The sequence below is a fragment of the Crassostrea angulata genome, chromosome 6 (assembly GCF_025612915.1).
Source record: "Crassostrea angulata isolate pt1a10 chromosome 6, ASM2561291v2, whole genome shotgun sequence".
Taxonomy (NCBI): domain Eukaryota; kingdom Metazoa; phylum Mollusca; class Bivalvia; order Ostreida; family Ostreidae; genus Magallana; species Magallana angulata.
This window is the reverse complement of record NC_069116.1, coordinates 43,708,969-43,730,886: the sequence shown is the minus strand read 5'-3', so window position 1 is coordinate 43,730,886 and position 21,918 is coordinate 43,708,969. Positions and strand designations below refer to the sequence as shown.

The window sequence follows — 21,918 nt, the reverse complement described above, 5'->3', positions numbered from 1 at the left end:
CATACTGGTGGAGTAGTGAAGGTTTATGCAACATTTAAAATGAGAGAGACAGAGAGAGAGAGAGAGACAGAGAGAGAGAGAGAATATATTATCACGTAAATACATTATTGATTGCTTTTTATATGGGGTTTCTTTATGAGAGAAGATAGAGGAAGAAAAGTGTTATTAGATAAACTGCGTCGATCATCATTTAATTAATTGATGATTAATTTTATGTACTTTCCACATAAATTAATTAAAGATAAGCCAGTTACATGGGATTCCTGTCTCTTGTTCTCCTCTTTTAGTTGCATGTAGACTACATGATATATTAACACAGAATTATACTTCTTCTGGACAAGATTCCCCGAAGAAATTTATTTTCTTCCAACTGGATTTTTACACAAAGATAGAAAAAAAAGATAAAAGAAAGAATGTGCAACTGAAATGACTCTAGAAAAAAGAATGAATGTTTCCTCCTTAGAGAATGAAGGCATTCAACAATGAAAACTTGCACGATCATTTGTACTTTCTGGGTGTAACTATCGTGTGTTAATTTAGGACTCCTTAAAAGTGCTCTATTGATCAAATTCTCCAATACTTTGCTTTGATATTCCAGCCGGAAACATTAGACTTAATCACAGCTTCTCACATTTTTCCATCGGCCATGACTGGATCAATGGTTAATTCTTCTGTAAATAAATTACGAGAGTATTGTTTTGTTTCTTTTCCATAGAGTTTAAAGGATTCTGTAAATAAATTTAGAGAGCCTTATTTTTGTTTCAGTTCCGTAAAATTTAAAGGATTCTGCACTAAATGAATTGTTTTTTTCTTTTTCCACAGAGTTTGAAGGACTCGGCCGATCGCCTTAAAGACTTGGAGAATGAGCATCAGTCCACACTACAGCAACTACAGAACAAACAGAGCCAGCTCCATTCTCTCCAACAGGTGATCATTATATAAGGAATAAGGAATCATTCTTTGAGTTTTATGAGGTGATAATTTCGGCCGGGTGTGATCAAATCCAATAAAGCCCAAAGGGCTTTATGATAGATTCAATCACGTCACGGCCGAAATTATCACCTCATAATATTCAAAGAATGATTCCTTATTACTTTAATTTATATAATTTTAAGCCATTGAACAATAAGATATTTTAATATAGATAAGCAAACCACACTGGTGCCCCAATTCGAAGTTATGGGTTATATAGTACAAAATCGATACATATTGTTATCACAGACAAAGACACTGCATGGAAAATGTAAATATTTGAAAATACCTGGGTAAAAAATATTGTGTAATCTCTGAGTATGGTGTATAGAGCAGATATATATTCGGCTGTGTCTGGACACAATATTGTATATCAGGGTTTTTTTTTGGCATGTTGCAAATTTTGCAAAAATGAAGTAAATCAAAGAAGAATCAAAATCTTTGTTCCTTGGTTTAACCTATAGGGGATGTTTTACAGAAATATACATATTTTGCTTAATTAGAAATTAAGTCTATGAGAATACAACAAAATGTACTTCAGGTACAATAAAAAGGAAATAAGTAACAGGGAAATGATAGGGACATGATAGGAAAGTACCAGTACTTTATGTATGTACCCTTGGGATGACCTCCACAGTGAATAAGATAGTTATAGCCAGACCAGGAAGTGGTGCTCAATTCAAAGGAGAAATTAATATCAAAGTCTGTGCATGTTTCTATTGCTCTGGGAAATCACATTTAAGAATAATAATAAATAGATTCATCCTAGGTGTATGCACTATTGAATTATCATAAAAGTTGTGGCTTTGTATGGACATTTTTAAAAGGAAGCACTTTCAAATAACTGTGCAGTCATAGATGTAAAACTGTTAAAATTACCATATACCAAGATTTTCCATAACTGCTTGGGTGTACTACTGCATACAGGTTGGGTTGATTTTTTTAAAAACCTTTTTCAATGTGATTTTGCAGAGTTTTAATACATGTATTGCCCAAATGAGAAGTAACTTGTAATATTTAATATGCCTCAATTTGAATTCATCAATAGTCAGCCATTAGTAGAAATATTGTTAAAAAGTTTAGTGTATACAGTATGCAGAGCATTTAATTGAGTTTCTATGCTTTTTTTGACATCTATAATGATTGAAAAATTTGTCAGTATATATCAATATATATAGCCAATATTAGAAGGAAATGAAAATGCATTTCGTCTCATATTGCAAAAATAGGATGAAATATTCATGAAACAGCTCTCAGTTGTCTTCTCTTTATGGAAACCGTCAGCAAATTTTCCTTTGAATTATTTATGTCCAAGCATGTTTTACAATTACTCATGGAAGATTTCTGGGTAATTATCGTGACTTTTGTGGTTAACAACTACCATGGTATTAACTATCATAGGAAAATTATCTGGTAATTAACATTTCTTGAGACTAATCAAGTTCTCTTATTTTCATAGTTCGCAGAAATACTAGCTGACCCATTAATAAGTCAAGTGTTAACAAGTTTCAAATAACTCAATATTTTATAGATATCATGAATAATAAATGGCTCAGATTAAGTTGCCATTGTTTACCAATCTGCCGGCTAAATAGACTGAAAGAATAAGGTTTTCTGTGAAGTTCGGGTCCTGTCGATGTGGCTCTATATTAACGTTCAGATGTGTCTGCGAGGCAGCCAAAGATGCAGGGAATATAGATTTTTGGATAAAAGTGAGGATTACATCTGATTTTTCTTTTATTTCAGGCCCAACAGGATGCCAAAGAGGAATATGATAAGGCTCTGCACTCTCTAAAGGTAATCAATACAATTCATTAAACTCCATGAATATTCATTTCAAATCCAGCCAAATCATGTACTGTATCTGTATGTTAAGTCAGAGCAGTTTAACTCCTTGATGAAAGCAAAAGTATAATTAGTTTTTCATAAAAATGGAATTATTTGATACAATTGCAAATTTGTCTTGTTTTCTGTTCCCTGTAATTGTTAAGTTGCAATGCATTTTGTATCATACAAAGGAAACCATTGAAATTGGTTGTTTTGAGTGGGGGTCCATGCATGTAAATGACTGATTTTGTTACTTAAGTTGTTTTGTAATCATCATTAATTAGCAGCTTTAATCAAAAGCCTGTTATTGAACCTCTCTCTCTCTCTCCCCTGCAGAGTCGTGTGAGTGAACTTCAGCAGAACTGTCAACAACAGGAGGATAGGCATCGAGAGTTGACACAGGAACTACAGACTCTGAGATCTGCAGCCTCCAAAAACAACTTCAAACATCCATCCAATCACAGCCCATCTCATCACAGAGCCTTAGCCAATCACAGCCCATCTCATCACAGAGACCTAGCCAACCACAGCCCATCTCATCACAGAGACTTAGCCAATCGCAGCCCATCTCATCCAGCCAATCACAGTTTATCTCATCACAAAGAATCATCCAATCAAAAGAGTTTGCCCACCTCTCATTCTTTTCCTGTTGAAGGTAAATCAAATTGAAGATTTTATTTTTCTTAAAAAATGAATTGTTTCTTAATTCTTATTATCAGTAGAAATGATGATATGCTATTTATGAATTGTATATTCTTATATCGATCAGTGCATTGGTTTTTTTTTTTTCCAGAAAACTTTCACCAATCAAATGCAGGTCAACTGACAGAATCGAGTCGGTTTCCTGGAAGTGAAAATGTTCAAGTCGACTCCACCAAGTCTCTCGACACAGGTATAAATAAATGAACCTGCAACCAATGACATCATACGTTCTAGTAATTGCCTCTCATTGCTGCCAATTATTGTGCCTGGGCTTACTCAAAAATTCCAATTAATTGTCATTATCAGCCATTTATCTGTTGTTGTTGTTACCTAAATACAGGCAAATCTTCTGACATTATCTCCGTAAATGATGGTCATTACTAATCAATTGACCCGAATATAGTAGCTGATATGGGGGATTAAAATAGCTATCTGGCATATTTTTGTCTCGTACTCAATTTCTGTGGCTTAATGCACTCTAAAAATATATGTTTGCAACTTAAAAAAGGGTCGGGTTGCATGGGTGGATTTTCTTTACAGATTATTCAGTAGAACTAGAATTTAAGTCCTAAACGTAATTTTGCTGATATTAATTAAATTCTTATATAATTTTGTAGATCTTTAATCTATGTATTCAATGTTCAGTTTTCTGTTTTGAATTATGGTACATTTCCTTCAGACCCTATCATCTAACTATCTTTGCATATATATTACGATGTTCAACCTTGTCAGAATTGACCACAAATCTGGATGTATGGGTGACAGTGCATGTTCCAATTTCCTCAAATCATCTTGTCCTTTTAATTCATTGAAAATCTTGCTCCTACTCAATTAATTCCTTCTTTTTTTCACCTTTGTATTCACAAAAAAATAATTTTCAGAAACCTTTGAAGCCAAAATATTTCCTTAAGCATAAAATCTTTAATAATTTTATCAGATTTCTAATTGGCACATAGATCTTCCTTGATTTTTAATTCTTGCTACTAAATATTTCAGACAAATTCATTTGTTATACATGTACAAAGTTAACAATTAAAGTCCAGTCATAGTCAAAATTTTACATAAACATATTAAAAGGGACTGATAGATAGTGCAAGACATAGATGATGGTGTTTTCACGTACATGTAAAAAGATTTATAGGCGAACAATACTTATAGGCGAGTATATACGGAACTGAAGGCAAATTAAGCACAAAAAGAGACAATACACTATAGAAAGGTTTACGTCAAATTGAAAGTTTTTATTTCTATCAATAAATTTTAGAATGAAGCAAAATTTTACCTTCTAACCAAAGTTGATAAAAGGTTAAAAATCTGCGACTGGTATTTTGTGAATTCTGTACGTAGGTTTTGCAGACGATGAAGATTTAGACAATTCACAAAATCCGTCCCCTGACCAAGGCAAAGCCCAGGGGGAGTTTGAAGATCCAGAACTCTATGAAATAGCCAAAAAATTAAAAGAATTGGAGGCTTCAGATTCAGACGAGGATATTTTATGTGAAGGTGACTGGTCTTGTTTTGTTTTTTGTTGTAAGGTGTTTATTGCTGGATTTAGTTTTTTGTACAGTGATTTCCTGTTTATAGCTTTATTTACAATTTTTTTATAGAGTTCTCTAAACAAAGCAAATGATATGTTCTGCTTTTCTGCCAGTTGCTTTCTTCTTGCTTTGTTATAAACCTTTGCTTTTCTACCTACATTAAAGTTAGTGCAAAATTGGGTTATTGACTCATTGCTCAAGATATTACAAGTACCGGTAATAGAATTAGATTTTCATATTGACGGTACTTAAATTTTTCTTAAACAGATTCAAGTAAAATGACAAATTTATTGTTATAGAACAGTTTGTTGTGGTACATACCTCTTGCTTAACATTGTACTGATTTAATACATGTACTGATGGTGATTATTGATACCTGTACACACCACTACTGGTACTTTACTTACACTACTAAATGGTTTCATCGACACATACACATATCCACCCTTTTTTATTAACAGAATAATGCACATCAGAGTTTTGATATAAAGTTGTATTTACTTATATTCATAATCCGGAGTAAACCCTAGTGTATAAATCTGGTATGTCAAGAGATGAAAGAGATAGTAAAGTTTTTATACATCCATTAGCGTTATTACAAATTCACCACATTAAAATCACAGCCAACATCGCTTGCCATTAGAGCTGGATGCGTAGTAGTGATAGTATGATGGAGAGAGAGCTGGGCTGGCTTCTGACAAAATGCTGCTGTCTTTTTGTAGATCGTGGAGAGGATTCTGGAATGGAAAGTCAAAAAGAGCAAAAGGTAAGGGCAGATAACTTACTGTTTCTTTGGAGGCTTCTGAAGTTCTATCATTTGTCTGAGCTAGTGAGCTCCAGTGGTAAGAAAAGAACACTTTAGTTAATGTGGTGTATTTACTTATTATTTTTTTTTTATCAAATTCAGGATGGAATATACATGTATTGTGTTAAATAGCAATGTCAGTTAAAGAGATATATAAGTCTGAACTCTATTAAATCAGTGATGCAGGATCAGCATTTATGGCTGTGTATTCTTTGAATTTTGCATACCTATGATATTTTAAATGGTAGTAATGACAACAATTTTTAAGATTGAATTTTTGGGTGGTGAATTTCTTCTGGTAAGAGCTGTGCTGTCAATAAGACTGCATGCTAAGAGAGCGGTTCTTGGGATCATCATAGTTATGGTGAAAAATCAATGAAATTTAATTGGCCAGATCTGAAGGGAGCTGCTGGGTGCTTTGTTTATGTCCAAATTTAGAGAGAAAACACCAGGTTCTGAAAGATGTGAATGACCTTAAAATATAGCAGACAACTTGAGTAGGGGCAATTAGAGAGTATGAAGTTGTACTGGAGTGAAAAATGTCCTGAGGCGAAAATCAGCAGGCGCAATTCAATAGTTATTGATGATTGTTCTGAAGATCTTAGGCTTTCATTTCATACTAGTAAATCAATTATATCTAGGATTTATAAAATGAAATGTCCAGTCTATGAGAACATCCAGTAATCATTGACAAGCTTATATCAATAATTTTAAATATTGAGTATTCAACAAAATTTGGAAGAAGAAATTTCAAGGATGTTTTTTGTTGGGGATTTATTAAAGGGGTTATGTTTTTCCAGATGAAGATTTCTGCCATAGATGAAAGTCGCCACTCCATCCTTGCAAAGAAAGGGCCAATACAAGTGTTCCAGGCTAAATACTCTTACGATCCCTTTCAACATTCTCCCAATGAGAATCCTGATGCCGAGCTTCCCATCAATGCCGGTGACTATGTCCTGGTGTATGGAGAAATGGATGAGGTAAGCAGACAGATAAATGTTTGCGTCAGATGATCTTTATTTTGAACATGGTAGATAAAATCTGTGAAGATATTTACTACAGATTTGCCAAAAAGTATTCACAGTCAATTCATAGATATACATACATGTCAACATAAACTAGATTCATTAATTCCAGTATGCTGACTGAATATTTTCTATTTTGTAATATATGTTCTTTGTGTATTATATGTGTATTTTCATCAGTTTTTGCTATCATTTTGCATAGGATGGTTTCTTTGACGGGGAACTCCTTAATGGCAGGAGGGGTCTTGTGCCTTCAAACTTCATTGAAAAAGTTGCAGGTAAAAATGCTTCTCCCTTGACTATAATTTATTTTTCATTCATGTTGATGCAAATGTTTGAAAGAAAAACTTGATTTAAGAAATATGTAGCTCAGTTTATTAATAACTAGGAAGAAATTTTGAGAATAAAAGAATGTTTATTGAATTATAGATGAAGACCTATCTGAGTTCCATGCGGCCATGTCAGACGCTAATCACCATGACGACGACAGCATCATTGGTAACAGCATCCAGCAAGATCTGGACTATGACAGCAGTGAGGAAATGGGGGGCAAGGGTAAGAGCAGGACTGACATTACTGTAAACACACCCACTATGTCGGAGTTCCTTGTCCACAATATGTCTTTATTAAGAATAATCATGGACATGTTATTTTTTCTATCAAAATTGTACATGTTTTGTATGAATTGTAAAAATCAGTATAAATACATATAAATATTGATACATATGTTCTGTTCAATTCTCTCCATTAAAACTTTTCCAAATTACTTCTTAAACATCATGATAAATGTTAGTGGAGAGAGAAAATTGGAGAGATTATTATTAATTTTTTTTTGGGGGGGGGGGGTATAATTGTTTGTTCATACAAAAGTTGTCATCATTGTTGTTTTATGAATTTTAAACGTTTTTAGACACCAAACAGAAGACACTAGAAATGAAGAGTACTCCCGACAAACTGTCACCTCTCATCAACCAAAACAACAGTCGGTCCAACAGCCGTCCAGCTAGTGATCATAGCAGTGATATAGACGACCTTGACCTTCTGGACAGCAGCAAAGTGTTGACCTCTGTCAAGATACAGAGTCAACCTGTGGACACATGTAGGTCCTGTCTGTGTGTTTAGATTTAATGATATGATGACAAGACAGGTTTTGCTTATGTCTCTAAACTGTTGATTTTGATTATAAAGCTAAACATGCATTAGTTGAAACCTTAAACCAATACATTCATATGTTATGAATACAGGTTCAAGATATAACTATTGAAACTGGGCTGAACTGTATCTACTATGTATTTTAGTGCTGCCATCCTTTTATTACAAATGTTCATTGACAATGAGCTATAAGATTTCTACCATGTTTTTTAGTACTGCCGTGTCCTCGAGAGCTCACTCTGGAGCGTCAGCTGACCAACAGTATTGTCATCAGCTGGAAACCCCCCCTCAACCACGCCCAGCTCGACGTCAAGTCTTACCATGTCTACGCCGACGGAGTGTTCAAATCACTGGTCCGCAAAAACGAGAGGACGAAAGCTCTTCTAGAAAATATGGATTCCAAGGAGGTTAGAAGAAATTCAGAAATTCTTAGTTAAAAACATAGTAAAGTCTGTGTATGTTTATATATTTATGTGAACTGGGAAAAATCAGTTGTTTGTGAGGTTTATTATTTTTATGTATTGAAAACTGCATGTAATCGTAAATGTTAAATAACACATTAGCCCATTCATTTTTCACTGAGGTTATAAATTTGTAGAATTAGAATCAGATGAATTGAGCTCCCAGTATTCTTTTTTTTTTGGTATTATTCTTTCATTTATAGAATGATCATCAATTTTGTCAAATAATTTTCAACTAATCAGATTCAAGTACATTTGTGATGTACATGACAAATTTAACTTCTCCGTTTGTTTGTTAGGTTCACAGAGTCAGTGTAAGGTGTAACTCAAACCTTGGACAGTCGGCAGACAGCCAGTGTACCATGCTGGTCGGAAAAGGTGAGACTAATCACAGGAATCTCTCTGTGGACTGTACAGAAAGTCAATGGCAGTGCACCATTCCACAGCAAGCTTTCTAAGCATTGGTTTTATAATAATTCTTTCGGCAGTATTAACAAAATCACACAAAACCTCTAAGACTTTTAAAGATTGCATTAAAATTTATCTTTAAAAAATAAAGCTTATTTTCTGCAGTATGATATTTCTTTTAAAGAGGGCTTAGGCTTTCTCAATTTTAAACAATTCTTATTTATAATATTGGTAACTTTATGTATATATTTCTCTTTATAGCATAATTTTTATTTTACAGTTAATATACTGATATTAATTCTTCATAGCAATATCTAGCATTCTCTACGTAAAATCTGCTTGAAAATACAACTGTACCTAATACCAAAGCTTTTAGCCGTGAACATTTGTACATATAACCAGCACCGTGACAACCTCACGTGCTCCACCTTCATTCTCACCTGTATCTTACCTTTTTGTCTACCTTCAATCCTTTTTCATTGCCTTGTCTAGATGCCGTTCCTGCTCCTAGCGACCTGAAAGTTAGCGAAATAACCTCTAACTCCGCCCAAATCTCGTGGTTACCGGGTAACAGTAACTATAGCCACACCCTAAGTGTTAACGGACAGGATGTACAAGTAGTGAAGCCAGGGCTTTGTGTTCATACGTTAACAGGTAGCGACCAGGTGTAAAAATGTGTCTAGCGACCAGGTGCAAAAATGTATCGGGTTTTTCAGTAAGGGGATATAACCCTTCTTGCAAAACATTCTCTAGTGACAAATGTTAATCTATGCATATATTGTGTATAGATCAAGAAGAATTTAGTGTATTGGAAATAAAGAAAGTTTCTTAGATTCCTTGATATTTTTAGTGTATGTTCAACGTATTTGCTTTTGTGCAAAAACTATAGGTAATATTATTTTTTCTATAGCTGCTAGATAAAATTAAATATACATATATAGTTGATATATATTTTCTAATATTATTTTTGTATACTGGCATATATTTGTATCTTATAGAAACAAATAGTTATATCTTTTCATTTGATGAATTTATTGGTACATTATGTACCCTAAATCTTTGCAAGTTCCAAAATGAATCTATTTTAATATGTGAACCTGCTATTCTGTGAAAAATTAAGTGAATCCCAAAAGAAATCTTGCCACTAATGTCTTCTCTTTTTTTTTTTTACCAAAAATCTTTTGATTTCCTCGGATTGATCCAAAATTGTTGATTAAAAAATCAAATGAGCTACAAATGAATTGAACTCTCCAAACCAACCAAACCACTCCAAGCATGAATACTTCCCTCCTTCAGCAATTTAATGCATATCTAAAACACATGCTTGAGATTTATTTCAAAATTGGGTTTGAATTGACCTGATGTATCTTTCCTTCAGGGCTGGCTCCTGCCACGGAACACAAAGTGACAGTGACTGCTGACAGCCTGTCAAACAGCAGACAGGAGAAACTGTCAGCATTTGTCATCTTCAAGACACCATCAGGAGGTTAGTGCGAATAACTTAGAATTTTTATAGAAAAAAAATATACAATCAAACTTTGGTATCTCGAACAAGATGCTTAAAAACTACAAGATATCTGAGTACATGTATTTAATTGAGATTTCAAAGGTAAAATATTTAAAAAATAAGTGGTTGGAAAAAGACTTACAAATCACTTCAACATATCCATTGTATTTGAGATATCAGTGTTCGAGATATCGAAGTTCAACTGTAACTGTTTTTTTATAGAGAAAAATATGTTTACATATTGCCATCTGTGAAAATTGTTTAATGGTTCCATCAGCTTCTTGATTTCATTTTAATTTTAATATGACTCAAATATCTGAGGATAAAAGTGTGTTGGTCTTTTTAAAAAAACACTTAACTGTTGTTAAAAACCATTAAACCAGTTTCTTTTTCATCCTTCATTCTACCTATAGTTTCTAAAATAAATCACAACAAACTGACTTTGCTGTAAATGTGAATTCCTTATACTGGTAGGAATGTTTGTTGTAACTGTTTGCTGTATCGTAATTTTCCTTGGTGTTACACAGGTGTTCCAGAGCCGCCACTGAATGTCCAGGTGGAGGCGGGGCCCCAGGAGGGGACGCTACTGCTGACCTGGATACCGGTCACCATCGACTCCTCGGGATTCTCCAACGGTGCAGTGGTAACCGGATACGTGGTTTTTGCTGATGGTAGGAGAGTTAAAGAGGCCCAGGGTCCTACAAGTAAGTAGCTAACAAGGGGAAAACAGATAAAACAGTGAGAGAAGTAGCAAACAGAGATTGAAGGACAGAAAATGTTCAAACTTTCAGATCTGCCTGTTTTCATTTGGTTTACACGCAATACTTGTTGCTGAGTTGAAATCTGGATGATTAACAGTTTTTGCAAAGTATATTGTATGATTATTCACCTAAGAATCATAATTTTATTTTTCAGATGACCACATCATTCTGAGTGCAGATGATTTCCAGGGCTTTATTCCAAAGCAGCTGTTGGTGCGCACAGTAACGGCTGACAAGACCGAGTCCTCAAACTCAGACTCGATCAAGCTCCCGCAGGCTCTTATCCAGGAGATCACTGATGGTGCCGCCAAAAATGTCACAAAGGACTCCCCTGTCAAACAACCTGTCAAGGTATTCATACGCTTTACTTTCGTGATAAAATAGAATAGATATTAGAAAACTTTAATTTTAAATTTTGAAAAAATCCTCAATTTTGATTGATATTTTAGCACAGGATGATTGAGGTTATGGTTTTGCCCCCCATTTTTTCAGAGACTTAACTGAATGCTTATCTTGTATCTGGTTTAATGAAATAACTACATTTACTTTAAACCTACGCAAATCAGAAAAGTAAAAATGTATGTGGTCTCTCCCCTGCTTTAGAACTCTATGCCCCTAAATTCAATCGTTCCCGACATATCAGAGGGAGACGAGGACATAGATGCCGTCATAAACCGCATTGCTGCAGAAGCAGAGCGCAACATGGTAACTATGACAACACGTTTCTGCCAGCCATTTCTATGTGCACAGCTTGCTACACAGGTTTTCCTAGTTCCTCACTGTCAATTATTTTATTCCAACTAAACACCCGATATCATTTTTCCATACTTTTTTTTTGTTTTTGGAAGTTTCCTCACACTCTTAAACTTGTAACACTTACATATATAGGTAAAAATGGTGGTCCTAACAAAGTGTACTCTATTCTTCTTTCTCGAACTTGAATATCAACTGTGTTGAGTAGTTGTTGCATTCAAATACATGTACAAGTATTATTGGCCAATAACCAGAAAGAAGAAATTTTAAAATTGCATCCGTGCAGTTTCTGCAGAAACTAAAATTTATCTAGGATACATATATTTACTCAATTTGGGAAGCAAAGAAGTCTCAATAAACTAAATGTACCGGTATATCACTTTTTCCAATCTGAATTGTTTTTCAATCTAAAAGTACAATAGATCATGGAAAGAGTGAAAATTGGAGCAACTTTACAGTTGATGTCATATTCTTGAAAGGTTCATTCACATTGTTTATAATTTTGCCCTTTTAAATTTAGTTTCCATTCGTATTTTTTTTTCTCAATTGAATTATCTTTATGTATTTGCATGCATCTATGTTTCCATCATATTTTTTAACATCAGCTTTTCTGCACTAATTACTAATTCCAAACATGGTTCTATTTAATATTGCAAGAGCATATGTGTACTTCTATTGAATATAATGATAGTATGCATTAATCAAGAGAGTCAACTCATTTTACCAAAAGTGCTTAAAAAAATTCAGAGAAACATGGATTTAAATGCAGGTACATCATCTGGATAATACGTGGTTATTGTAGCAAATTAAAATTAATGAATTATAGATATGGTATGATATTGATAACAAATATGCATTGTATTCATTTCTGGGTATATTTTAACTTCATTACTGATAATCTGTAATATTCCAACATTTAAAAAATGTCAAATTACTTTTGACCAACATTTTCTCTTCATACATTTATTTACTTTGAGCTTGTGCACTTTTAAGAACTTTTTTATCCTGACACACTTAAAATTTATACATGCATTTTCAACTTTCTTCATATGATCTTCCTCTTTCAATGTTTAACATTTAATTAAAGGCATGATGCTGATATATTAATTCAGATTTCCATAATTTACTGAACCAAATGATAATATTTATTAACAATTAAGTTTACTTTGAAATTATTTTTTTTCATAAGTCTTTAAGAGAATAACAAATTTAACTTGAATAACTTGAATGCTTAGCTTTAAAGGAAATAACATGCATGATAAATAACACTGGTCATCTAATTAACAAATTGCATGGTCTGCTCTATATGGTCTGGACACCAAAGATTGTGCTGGAGCAAAAAATCTGGAACCCTGGATTTCTGGAGTTTGGCCGAACATGGATAATTTAAACATGTTACTCTTTCCCATCACACCCCCTCCCCCCTCCCCCCAAAAATAGAAAAGAAAGAAATCTTTATCATATTGGACTTGGCAAAATGTGAAAATTATTTGAAATCTGAACTTGGATCCTCTCCCATCCCACCCACACACCATCCTTTCCAACCCATAAAACGCTTAAAGAAATTCCAGCACTTTCTTTGCTTACAAGGGCCACATGTTTCGATTTAACAGAGTCCAGTGCTTGACAATATAGAGTACGGGGATGATTTTATCGAGGGTAGCAGCACCTCGGAGCTTTCTGACATCCCAGAGGAGGTGGAGGAGGAGGTTTTGGAGGAGGCCACCGATCAGGGGCCGCCTCCCAGTAAGCTCAGCCCACAGCTGCTAAACGGTCACACCCCACTCAGCAAGGTTAGACACATAGCGTGTGAACCGAGTGTACACTTTTTACTAATGCATTATGGGACAAAAAATCTACTAGTTGATGTCGTCTGGTGGTAGAAATTTTGAAATTAACTAAAAGAAATTAATTGGTGGTGTGTTTTTTTTTTAATAGCCTAATTGCGATGTTTTGAATTTTGAAATGGTGTTTGCGTTGTTTGAAGAGTGTTTAAATTAATATTCCTCTTGGAATGTGAATGGCTAGTTATTTTACTAGGGACTAGAATGTGTGTGTATTGACATATCTTTTTTTAATATTATGGATGTCCATGATAATATCATGGATGTTGTGACACTGATTATGGTACAAGTACAGTCAATCAGACTGGATACCATTTACCTTATCTGCCTGCTGAAGTTTACGATTTCGGATTGCAGTTTACTTAAACATTCTAAACAGAAACACAAATTATTACATACCACACAGATTGAAGACAATGCAAGAAAACAAGAAGCTAAAATGAAACAAACCAAATCTTGACAGCATGAACACTAGCCCCTTCTCACACCAAGCAGTTTAATTATTTGCCTCACTGCCCTACCTCCTGTCTTGCCTGAACATTGTATCTCTGTGTTTTTGTGTTTATATAGCCTTTGCTGACTGCTTGTTGTGTTCAGTAGAAATATATAAGCAGAAACTTTAAAAGTCAAATTTTAACTCCATAACAAGTTCATTTCATTTATTATTCAAGATTCCTGTATGTATTTGTAACAAGCTCACTAAATTTTTTATAATGAAGAAATTTGTTCATCATTTAATTGTAATTTCATAAATTTGAATGATCCTTTCCCAGAGTACAGGCGCCAAGTCCCATACAACATCCACCCCTCACAAATCCAATGAGACTTCACCCAAACCGAGGTCATCGCCAAGGATACCAGCAATTGGTTAGTGCCAAACAAAGAATTTGAAAGGATGCTTCATGCTTTTGTCCTTTTTTATTTGTATTTTGTATGCATTGTATCTGTAAGCTATTCAATTTCTCACTTTACAGAAATTACAAGAGACAGTGGAAGTGAAAGGGGAAATTCTGTGGATATATCGGAGGAGGAGTTAGACGTTTCTAAATCGCCTGTGAAACACAAACGAACAGACCATCATAGTTCAAAAGGACACTCACGAAATATATCGCCGGTCTCCCCAGGGGCGAGTGTGTCTCCAAGTGAGGAAATTGTGGCCAATGGCAGACATTCAAGGCATTCCCGTGAGAATTCCCCACAAAGGGATGGTCATGTGACTAGTGAATTGCAATACAAGAACGAGAAAAACACTTCAAATCATGTGTTACCTCCAGACCCTCGGAGGAGGCTTTATCCAGAGAGCCATGCCTCCAATAAGAATGAGACTTCGCCGCCTCATGATCAGAGACCGGTCAAGCCTCAAAGGAGGAGTCCCAGGCACGGAGGAAGTCCCAGGAATAGTCCACACAGGGTTAGTCCTCAGCCGGACTCTAGTCCTCACAGGGACTTGGCGGACAGTAAGACTTACAGTGACTCAAATGCTAACGATGTGTCCCTGGCATCGACGGTTTCTGACGGTCGACTGGACAATAGCGGAGTGCATCATGTTCCCCAACTAGACTTATCTGATTGTGACGACAGTGGAGATGTGGACTCGATCAGTGGAGAGATCAATCCGCCGATCGAGGATAATCGAATCCGTTTGTTTGTGGCCTTGTTTGATTATGACCCTGAGAGTATGTCACCAAATGTTGAATGTTTGGATGAGGAACTCCCTTTTAAAGAGGGGCAAATTATCAAGGTAATGAAGCTTGATAATTGCCAAAGATTTGAGTTTGATTTATATTCTCAATTTTGTTGTGTTTTTCAGGTTACATGCTATAATACACATTTTGAATGTTGGATAAGCCCCAATCATCATCATTTCATCACTCATCTTCAGCCATGTTTTATCTTTGAGCACTTGCAGTATATAGAGCATTTATGACTAATATTTGCCATTTAATTGTAGTTAGACTTTGGATCTATATAGCTTGTTCACCTTCTGACCTATATACATGTATTTGACAAATTTCTTGAGTTCCCTGGGGAAAGGACTTGTTATGCAAGTTTTCTCACCTTCTTGCATAACCTAATGCATATATTAATTAAGGTGTAACATTATAACGTAACTGAATACTTACATCTACAGAAAAAGTTGGATTTTTTATAAGACATTTATTTCAAGGTTTGAATGTTTTGAGAATTATCTTGTTGACTGCTCAGGAAATATACAAGAATATTAATTGCTTTAAAATAATTAAAAGCCTTCTTTGATTGATAACATTTTTCAAAATGGATACTTGAACAGTCCAGTGCATTAAAAAAAATTATGATGTAACATTCCACCTTTTAAGTGGTTAGCATACATGTAGCTGTGATTCATGAATGTTTAATTACTATTCCACAGATTTACGGAGACAAGGATGCCGACGGGTTTTACCGGGGGGAGTGTAACGGTCGGGTTGGCTTCGTCCCATGTAACATGGTGTCCGAGGTCCAGGTGGAGGACACAGAACTCGCGGAACAGCTCCTGAAGGAGTGCCAGACCGGATTCAATCCCAGCATGCAGCTCTCCAGTGAGTCCAACATAAAACCTTTGTCTTAATCAATGCTGATTTTATCATAATTATAATACAACATATGGCACACTGCATTTTCCTCAGAAGTGAATTCATCATGGAATTATTCATTTTGTGATTTTTGTACCTTAGTTTTTTTCCTTTTCCTATTACCTGAAGAACACCATCTTTTTTTTTTTATCTGTATACAGGCTTGCAGTGATTTTAAAAAGTGACTCATTGATTTTTAAGAAATTTTGCATTGCCCTGATAATTTGTTAATTCTGTTGTTACAAAATTAATGCAGATAACTACATGAAACCAGCTGACCTGGGGTCAAGGGTCAGTCCAGCCAAAGTCTCCACTGTAACTTCCAGTGCACAGATGAGGAAAATGGTGGCACTTTATGACTATGATCCTCAGGAGCTTTCACCAAATGTTGATGCTGAGGTAAGGAGCTTATAGGGTGGCCGCACACGAAATTTGTTAAAACCAAAGAGATCATACCCATGTTTCATAATGTATGATATATTGATGTTTGATGGTTAGGTATATTTTCTGCTGATATAAATACATGTAGTACCAGTGTTATATACTGCAGAATTTTGAATTTTCATGCTTTATAAGTACCGGGTAATGAAAAATTTTCGTTAGCTTTTTTTTTTTTAAGGAGGCATATATTTCATTAGCAAGTGTATTGATGTTAAGACATTTATTAATCTGAAAATTCTTAGGTGGAGCTGGCCTTCAGAAGTGGCGACACGATCACAATTTATGGTGACATGGATGATGACGGATTCTTCATGGGCGAATTCAACGGGCGGCGCGGACTGGTTCCCTCCAACTTCCTGCAGGAGGCCCCGCTGAGCGACGACGAAGTCCTGGAGAGTGCCAGTGTTATCTCCCCTGCCAGGTCAGGCGAGAGTCTCAGTAATTTGTCTCGGAACTCTGACCTCACAGCGGACAAAGTAGGTGGCGTGGCTGTCGACATACGCATGCATGTGTGGAAATTCACCTCTTGTGTTCAGTCAAAAATCTATAACCCAACTCAGTCATGATTTTCTAGTCAATATATATAATGCTTTAATTTTTATTTTTTTTTTAGTAAATGCTACTTCATGTACCTGTGTTTTTTCGTTTCTTTGTACAGCTTTATTTTTACCTTTGCATTTAAAAAAAAAATCTTAATGCATTCAATTAATTTTTTTTAATATATAGTTTGTTTTGAAAATTAATGAATACAGAAATTTGTAATTGTTTTGCAAATTAAAATTACTTGCTTGAAGTGATTGATTTTCTAAATTTAACACATCAAATAATTTTAAATATTTGCAATGTTAATCAAAAATTTGTGACGTGAGTTTATATAAATATTAATCACCATGAGTTTTTCCACATGACTAAAGCAAGATAACTGCAAATTTTGACTGCATTCACCTTCACCTGTAATTTCTGCAAAGAAGAGGATGTAGTGAAGCAGTAACTTTTATAGGCTCTCCACAATCCACTTGCATGCTGTGTAGTACAGTACCAGTCATGGACGAAATCGTCACTCTGCTTTGTCGGAGGAAACTAATGCTCTTGCCGGGAATATACTGTCATATATGGCCACTCATGAAATTTTATTCTTCTTTTTGACAGAGATATCGGAAAAAGTGGTTTGTAAAATGCAGTTCAGCCATTTTACATTATTAATTTTAGTTCATATCACACTCTTTTTAATTACTCTCACAATATTCAGAATTATTTCTTCTTAATTAGTGCACTGATTTGATTAGAGCTGTCACTCTTTCTCTCTCTCTATACCTGTGTATTCCTTTACAGAGCATTGTCTCCTCTAAAGAGGGTTAGTTTGTTGTTTTCTTTTTTTTGCTTCATATAATTTCCTCATTTTGTGGTTTGAAGAAAATATATGATGCTTGAAGTTTGATTTCATATATTTTTGATTTTATTGATAAAAAGAGCAAATCTTTTGATTTTAAATTGTTTTGATATTTTTGGATTTTTTTATTTTTGGGGGGGGGGGGTGCAAGTTTTGGCTCGATATTAGAATGTTAAAAAGTTAACAGATGCAGACATACTGTCGAATCATTAGAATTCATGGTGGCTCAATTTTCGTGGTAATTGTGGGTAGCCCTCCCCCACGAATTTACATCCTCGGCAAAACAAAATTTTGAAAGAATTAGTTTCTAACTGAAACTGAAAACTAAAGCATCCATGAAATTACCCATGAATAAGCAAAAGACCTGCAATCCATGAAAATTGGCCCTACGAATTTAAATGATTCCACAGTAGTTCATAACAATGATAATTTGTAATGAAAATTTTAATTTATTTTATACTCTTCTATCTGCAATGCCAGAATGCTTTGACTCGAGTGATTTGCTAGTTGTGTTTTTTAGTTTTGTTAACACTGATATTATTTGGAGAAAAAACATTTAGTTCAAACTTTATGCAAGATTTTAGATACATGTATAAGACCTTAATAGCTTGTGGATTTCATAGAAAAAAAGGTAAATTGAGAATTCATAAAGCATAAATTTTATATCTACTTTGCATCCATTATTTTATCAAAGGAAGTTAGTGTACTTTAATTAAAGAGGATATAATCTTTTTTAAAAGATGAATTCAAATATTTTTATTTTTTTATTTTTGTGGTAGGCTGTATATTATTAATTTAAATAGAATCTGATCAGGTAACAAGAGTATATCTTAATTAATACTGTATTATATATATATGCTGCATAATTATAATTTTAGCACCAAGGTAAACGATATATACACAATGAACTACCACATGTTAGTAAATTAGATTCTAATAAAAAAAAAAATCATCTAAATCTCGATGATCATAATTCATTCCGGGGGAAAGCCTTAGATTTTAAAAATATCAACTCTAACTGCGTAACTGATATTTTTTCCTTTTTGTGTATAGAAAGCATATCTATATGACAATTTAATGGATTATCTGTGCAAATATTTCTAGACGCAGAAAATGGGACCTGGCTCACAATTGGACCAACAGTTATCACATGATTCAATGAACTCTGTAGCCAATCAGAGCCATCTTTACTCAACACTGCAGCCAACATCCCCCGAGGACGCCAAGCAGAAAAAGAAGAGTTCCAGCATTCTCTCCAAGGGCAAAAACATTTTCAAAAAACTTACGAGATGATGAAAAAATCTTGCCTTTTGATTGGCTGTCAGTGAAGTTCATGTCCAGTCTCACGAGTTCATCTAGTCCATTAGAAAGATGAGTGTGGGATTGTGTATATTGCACAAACATATGTGAATTCATTTATAAGAGTCAAGAGGTTGTTCAGAACAAGTGCCATTTTCTTAACATTTTCTTCAATGTTATGCTTAGTTAATGAAATGTATTCTAGGTTGAAAACATTGGGATGAATTTGTCTCAGGTATAGTGAATATTTTTCTTCTTCTCCCTATCTCAGCCAGTATAGTTTCGTTGCTTGATTAGGAAACAGATATTACAGACTGGTCGTATTAATTGTGATTTCAATTTCCAATCATCAACATCATCATCACAAGTCGTTTGCCACAGGTGACAGAACAATGATGTCGTAGTATGTGATTGGTTTATGAACAAAAAATTTTCTGCATTGGATTGAAAGGGAACTGTGTTTCTTGATAATAGCCAAAGAGAGACATTTTCCAAAGGGAAAGAACTCTGGAGTCTCTTGCCAATGTAGAATGTCCGTGTGAATGTCTTCATTTAATCAAAATATGCTGCCATAATATTTTTGTTACATCCTAAAAGCAGTTGTGTTGTTAAGATGTTCATAGTGATGTTAGCAAGTGCATGTAATATAGATTTTTTTACGTGTGTTTTTTGTTAAATTGCGAATTGTCTGTGATATGAAGCAGTTAGTTAATTATAGAAATAGGGTCTTTTTATCTGGAGAAGAAATCTACATTCCAACAAGTCTTATTTAAATTACTGCATTCCAAAGATTGTAATTAGTTACAGAAAAGTCGGAAAATTTATTTGTTTGTAAGAAAATTATTGAATGGAAAAATCTGTAACTTATGTTCATTAATGTCACACAATTGGAAAGTTGCTATAGGAAAATCTGTTACACAATAATATAGAGGTTGCTTGTGTTTTGGACGTGTACATTTCTCCATGAGAAAGCGCTGCTTTTGGAACCACTATCATGTGATAGGTGCTATACGATGTGTTGTGATAGTCGAGTAATCCAATTTGTGCCTATCCCCCCTCCCCATGATCAACATGATCAATTCAAAACTTGATCATGTTGGGGAATACATTTTTCAGCTTCATGATTTCATATGCTAGTATGTCAGTTAAAGGACTCAGTGTTTTGAATTTATAGAGAGATTTAATTCTGTTATTTTTTATTTTTGACAAATGCTAGCATTGTTCCTTTCAGTGCACAGAGGGTTAATTAAACTGATTTTTTAAATTTCCATTAAATATAATTTAGAGAAAGAAAAGTATCAAGCTTATATTTTAAGTAGAATGTCATGAAAGAATATGTTCATCTCAGCAGAAGTTGGGAAGACTTTTTCAAACAAAACTTATTCCTATGGAATTTGATTGACATATGTTGATCATTTTAGAAAGCCATTTTGCGATATTAGTACCTGTCTTCAGACAGAACTTATTTATTAAGCAGATAGATATTTGTATGATATTGTATAACTTACAAACTTCCATTGTATTTATTGTTAATTTGTTTTTTTGTATGAATTAGGACCATATGTGATGTGATTTCAGAATAAATTATATTTTGTAAAAATACACACATAAAATGAGTGGTTTGTTTTGTTGTCTTTGCATATATAGATCTTCACATAGTTACATCAGGAATAAGTGGTGTGCCATCTGTGTAAAGAATGACACTGAATTAATTTATTCTGCACTTGATTTAACATCCCTATTGCATCATGCATCTTATTTTTAAGAATTGGGATTATTTGCCATGGCATAATTAACTTTTATTGACACAAAAAAGCCTTGACTTACAATACATTTTCCTGTAGTAATATTACAGTCACTGTGATAAATGCGGGCTCATTTAAAAATGATAGAATCCTTATAATTCCCTAATCTTCAAATTTTATTGGCATTAATCGCAAAATTTGTACTATGATGAACCAAATTCATGTTTTAGGGCATATGATCTGCTTTATACCATGTAAATTGCCAGAATCAAGGAGCTTCTAGAAGCATTGCCCAGTGGGCCCCCAGTAGGGATTTGCCCATGACCCAAGGGAGTTTTAATGCCTCATACCCTCTGCCAAATTGCACATCATTCCAAAACCATATGCAGCTATGTTCCTGATTTTTTAACCAATTATTAATTATTTGATTTAATAGGAATCGCCGATTCTGCACATTTATTTCTGCGAAATGTGTGTTATTTCTGGTTTGGCCATATTGATCAGGCTTTAGGATCGGAAAGCTGTCTTAGACTTAAGTCAGTATTTGTATTCAGATTTTAGACTCGGAATATTATTTTTTATATCAACATACCAACAGAACGTAAAATGCAAATTAGGATCTTGTTGCAATATACACACTAAAGGAATCTAGGAATTTTTAAGATCAGTTTATCCTACGACCAAGGCTAATATCATT

The 21,918-nt window shown here is 34.3% G+C and overlaps 1 protein-coding gene across 21 annotated transcripts in view; it reads left to right on the top strand.

Annotated features, from left to right (window-relative positions):
* The window catches only part of LOC128190243 (RIMS-binding protein 2-like), a 69,682-nt gene extending 48,589 nt beyond the window's left edge, over positions 1-21,093 (top strand). For 13 of the 21 annotated variants that reach the window (XM_052862202.1, XM_052862207.1, XM_052862206.1 and 10 more), the window contains 24 exons: positions 823-927; positions 2,719-2,769; positions 3,136-3,454; positions 3,593-3,691; positions 4,849-5,004; positions 5,762-5,805; positions 6,645-6,824; positions 7,072-7,147; positions 7,299-7,424; positions 7,780-7,968; positions 8,235-8,428; positions 8,782-8,860; positions 9,383-9,544; positions 10,269-10,376; positions 10,925-11,101; positions 11,313-11,509; positions 11,762-11,863; positions 13,525-13,704; positions 14,529-14,622; positions 14,730-15,496; positions 16,145-16,313; positions 16,603-16,745; positions 17,030-17,263; positions 19,282-21,093. In XM_052862202.1, coding sequence (XP_052718162.1) covers positions 823-927; positions 2,719-2,769; positions 3,136-3,454; positions 3,593-3,691; positions 4,849-5,004; positions 5,762-5,805; positions 6,645-6,824; positions 7,072-7,147; positions 7,299-7,424; positions 7,780-7,968; positions 8,235-8,428; positions 8,782-8,860; positions 9,383-9,544; positions 10,269-10,376; positions 10,925-11,101; positions 11,313-11,509; positions 11,762-11,863; positions 13,525-13,704; positions 14,529-14,622; positions 14,730-15,496; positions 16,145-16,313; positions 16,603-16,745; positions 17,030-17,263; positions 19,282-19,470 — 4,140 coding nt within the window. In that variant the 3' untranslated portion in view covers positions 19,471-21,093. Of the gene's footprint in view, positions 1-822; positions 928-2,718; positions 2,770-3,135; positions 3,455-3,592; positions 3,692-4,848; positions 5,005-5,761; positions 5,806-6,644; positions 6,825-7,071; positions 7,148-7,298; positions 7,425-7,779; positions 7,969-8,234; positions 8,429-8,781; positions 8,861-9,382; positions 9,545-10,268; positions 10,377-10,924; positions 11,102-11,312; positions 11,510-11,761; positions 11,864-13,524; positions 13,705-14,528; positions 14,623-14,729; positions 15,497-16,144; positions 16,314-16,602; positions 16,746-17,029; positions 17,264-17,936; positions 17,954-19,281 lie in introns of all 21 variants that reach the window. The other 8 variants (XM_052862213.1, XM_052862212.1, XM_052862215.1 and 5 more) reach the window with 8 other exon arrangements.
* The last annotated feature ends 825 nt before the right edge of the window (positions 21,094-21,918 follow it).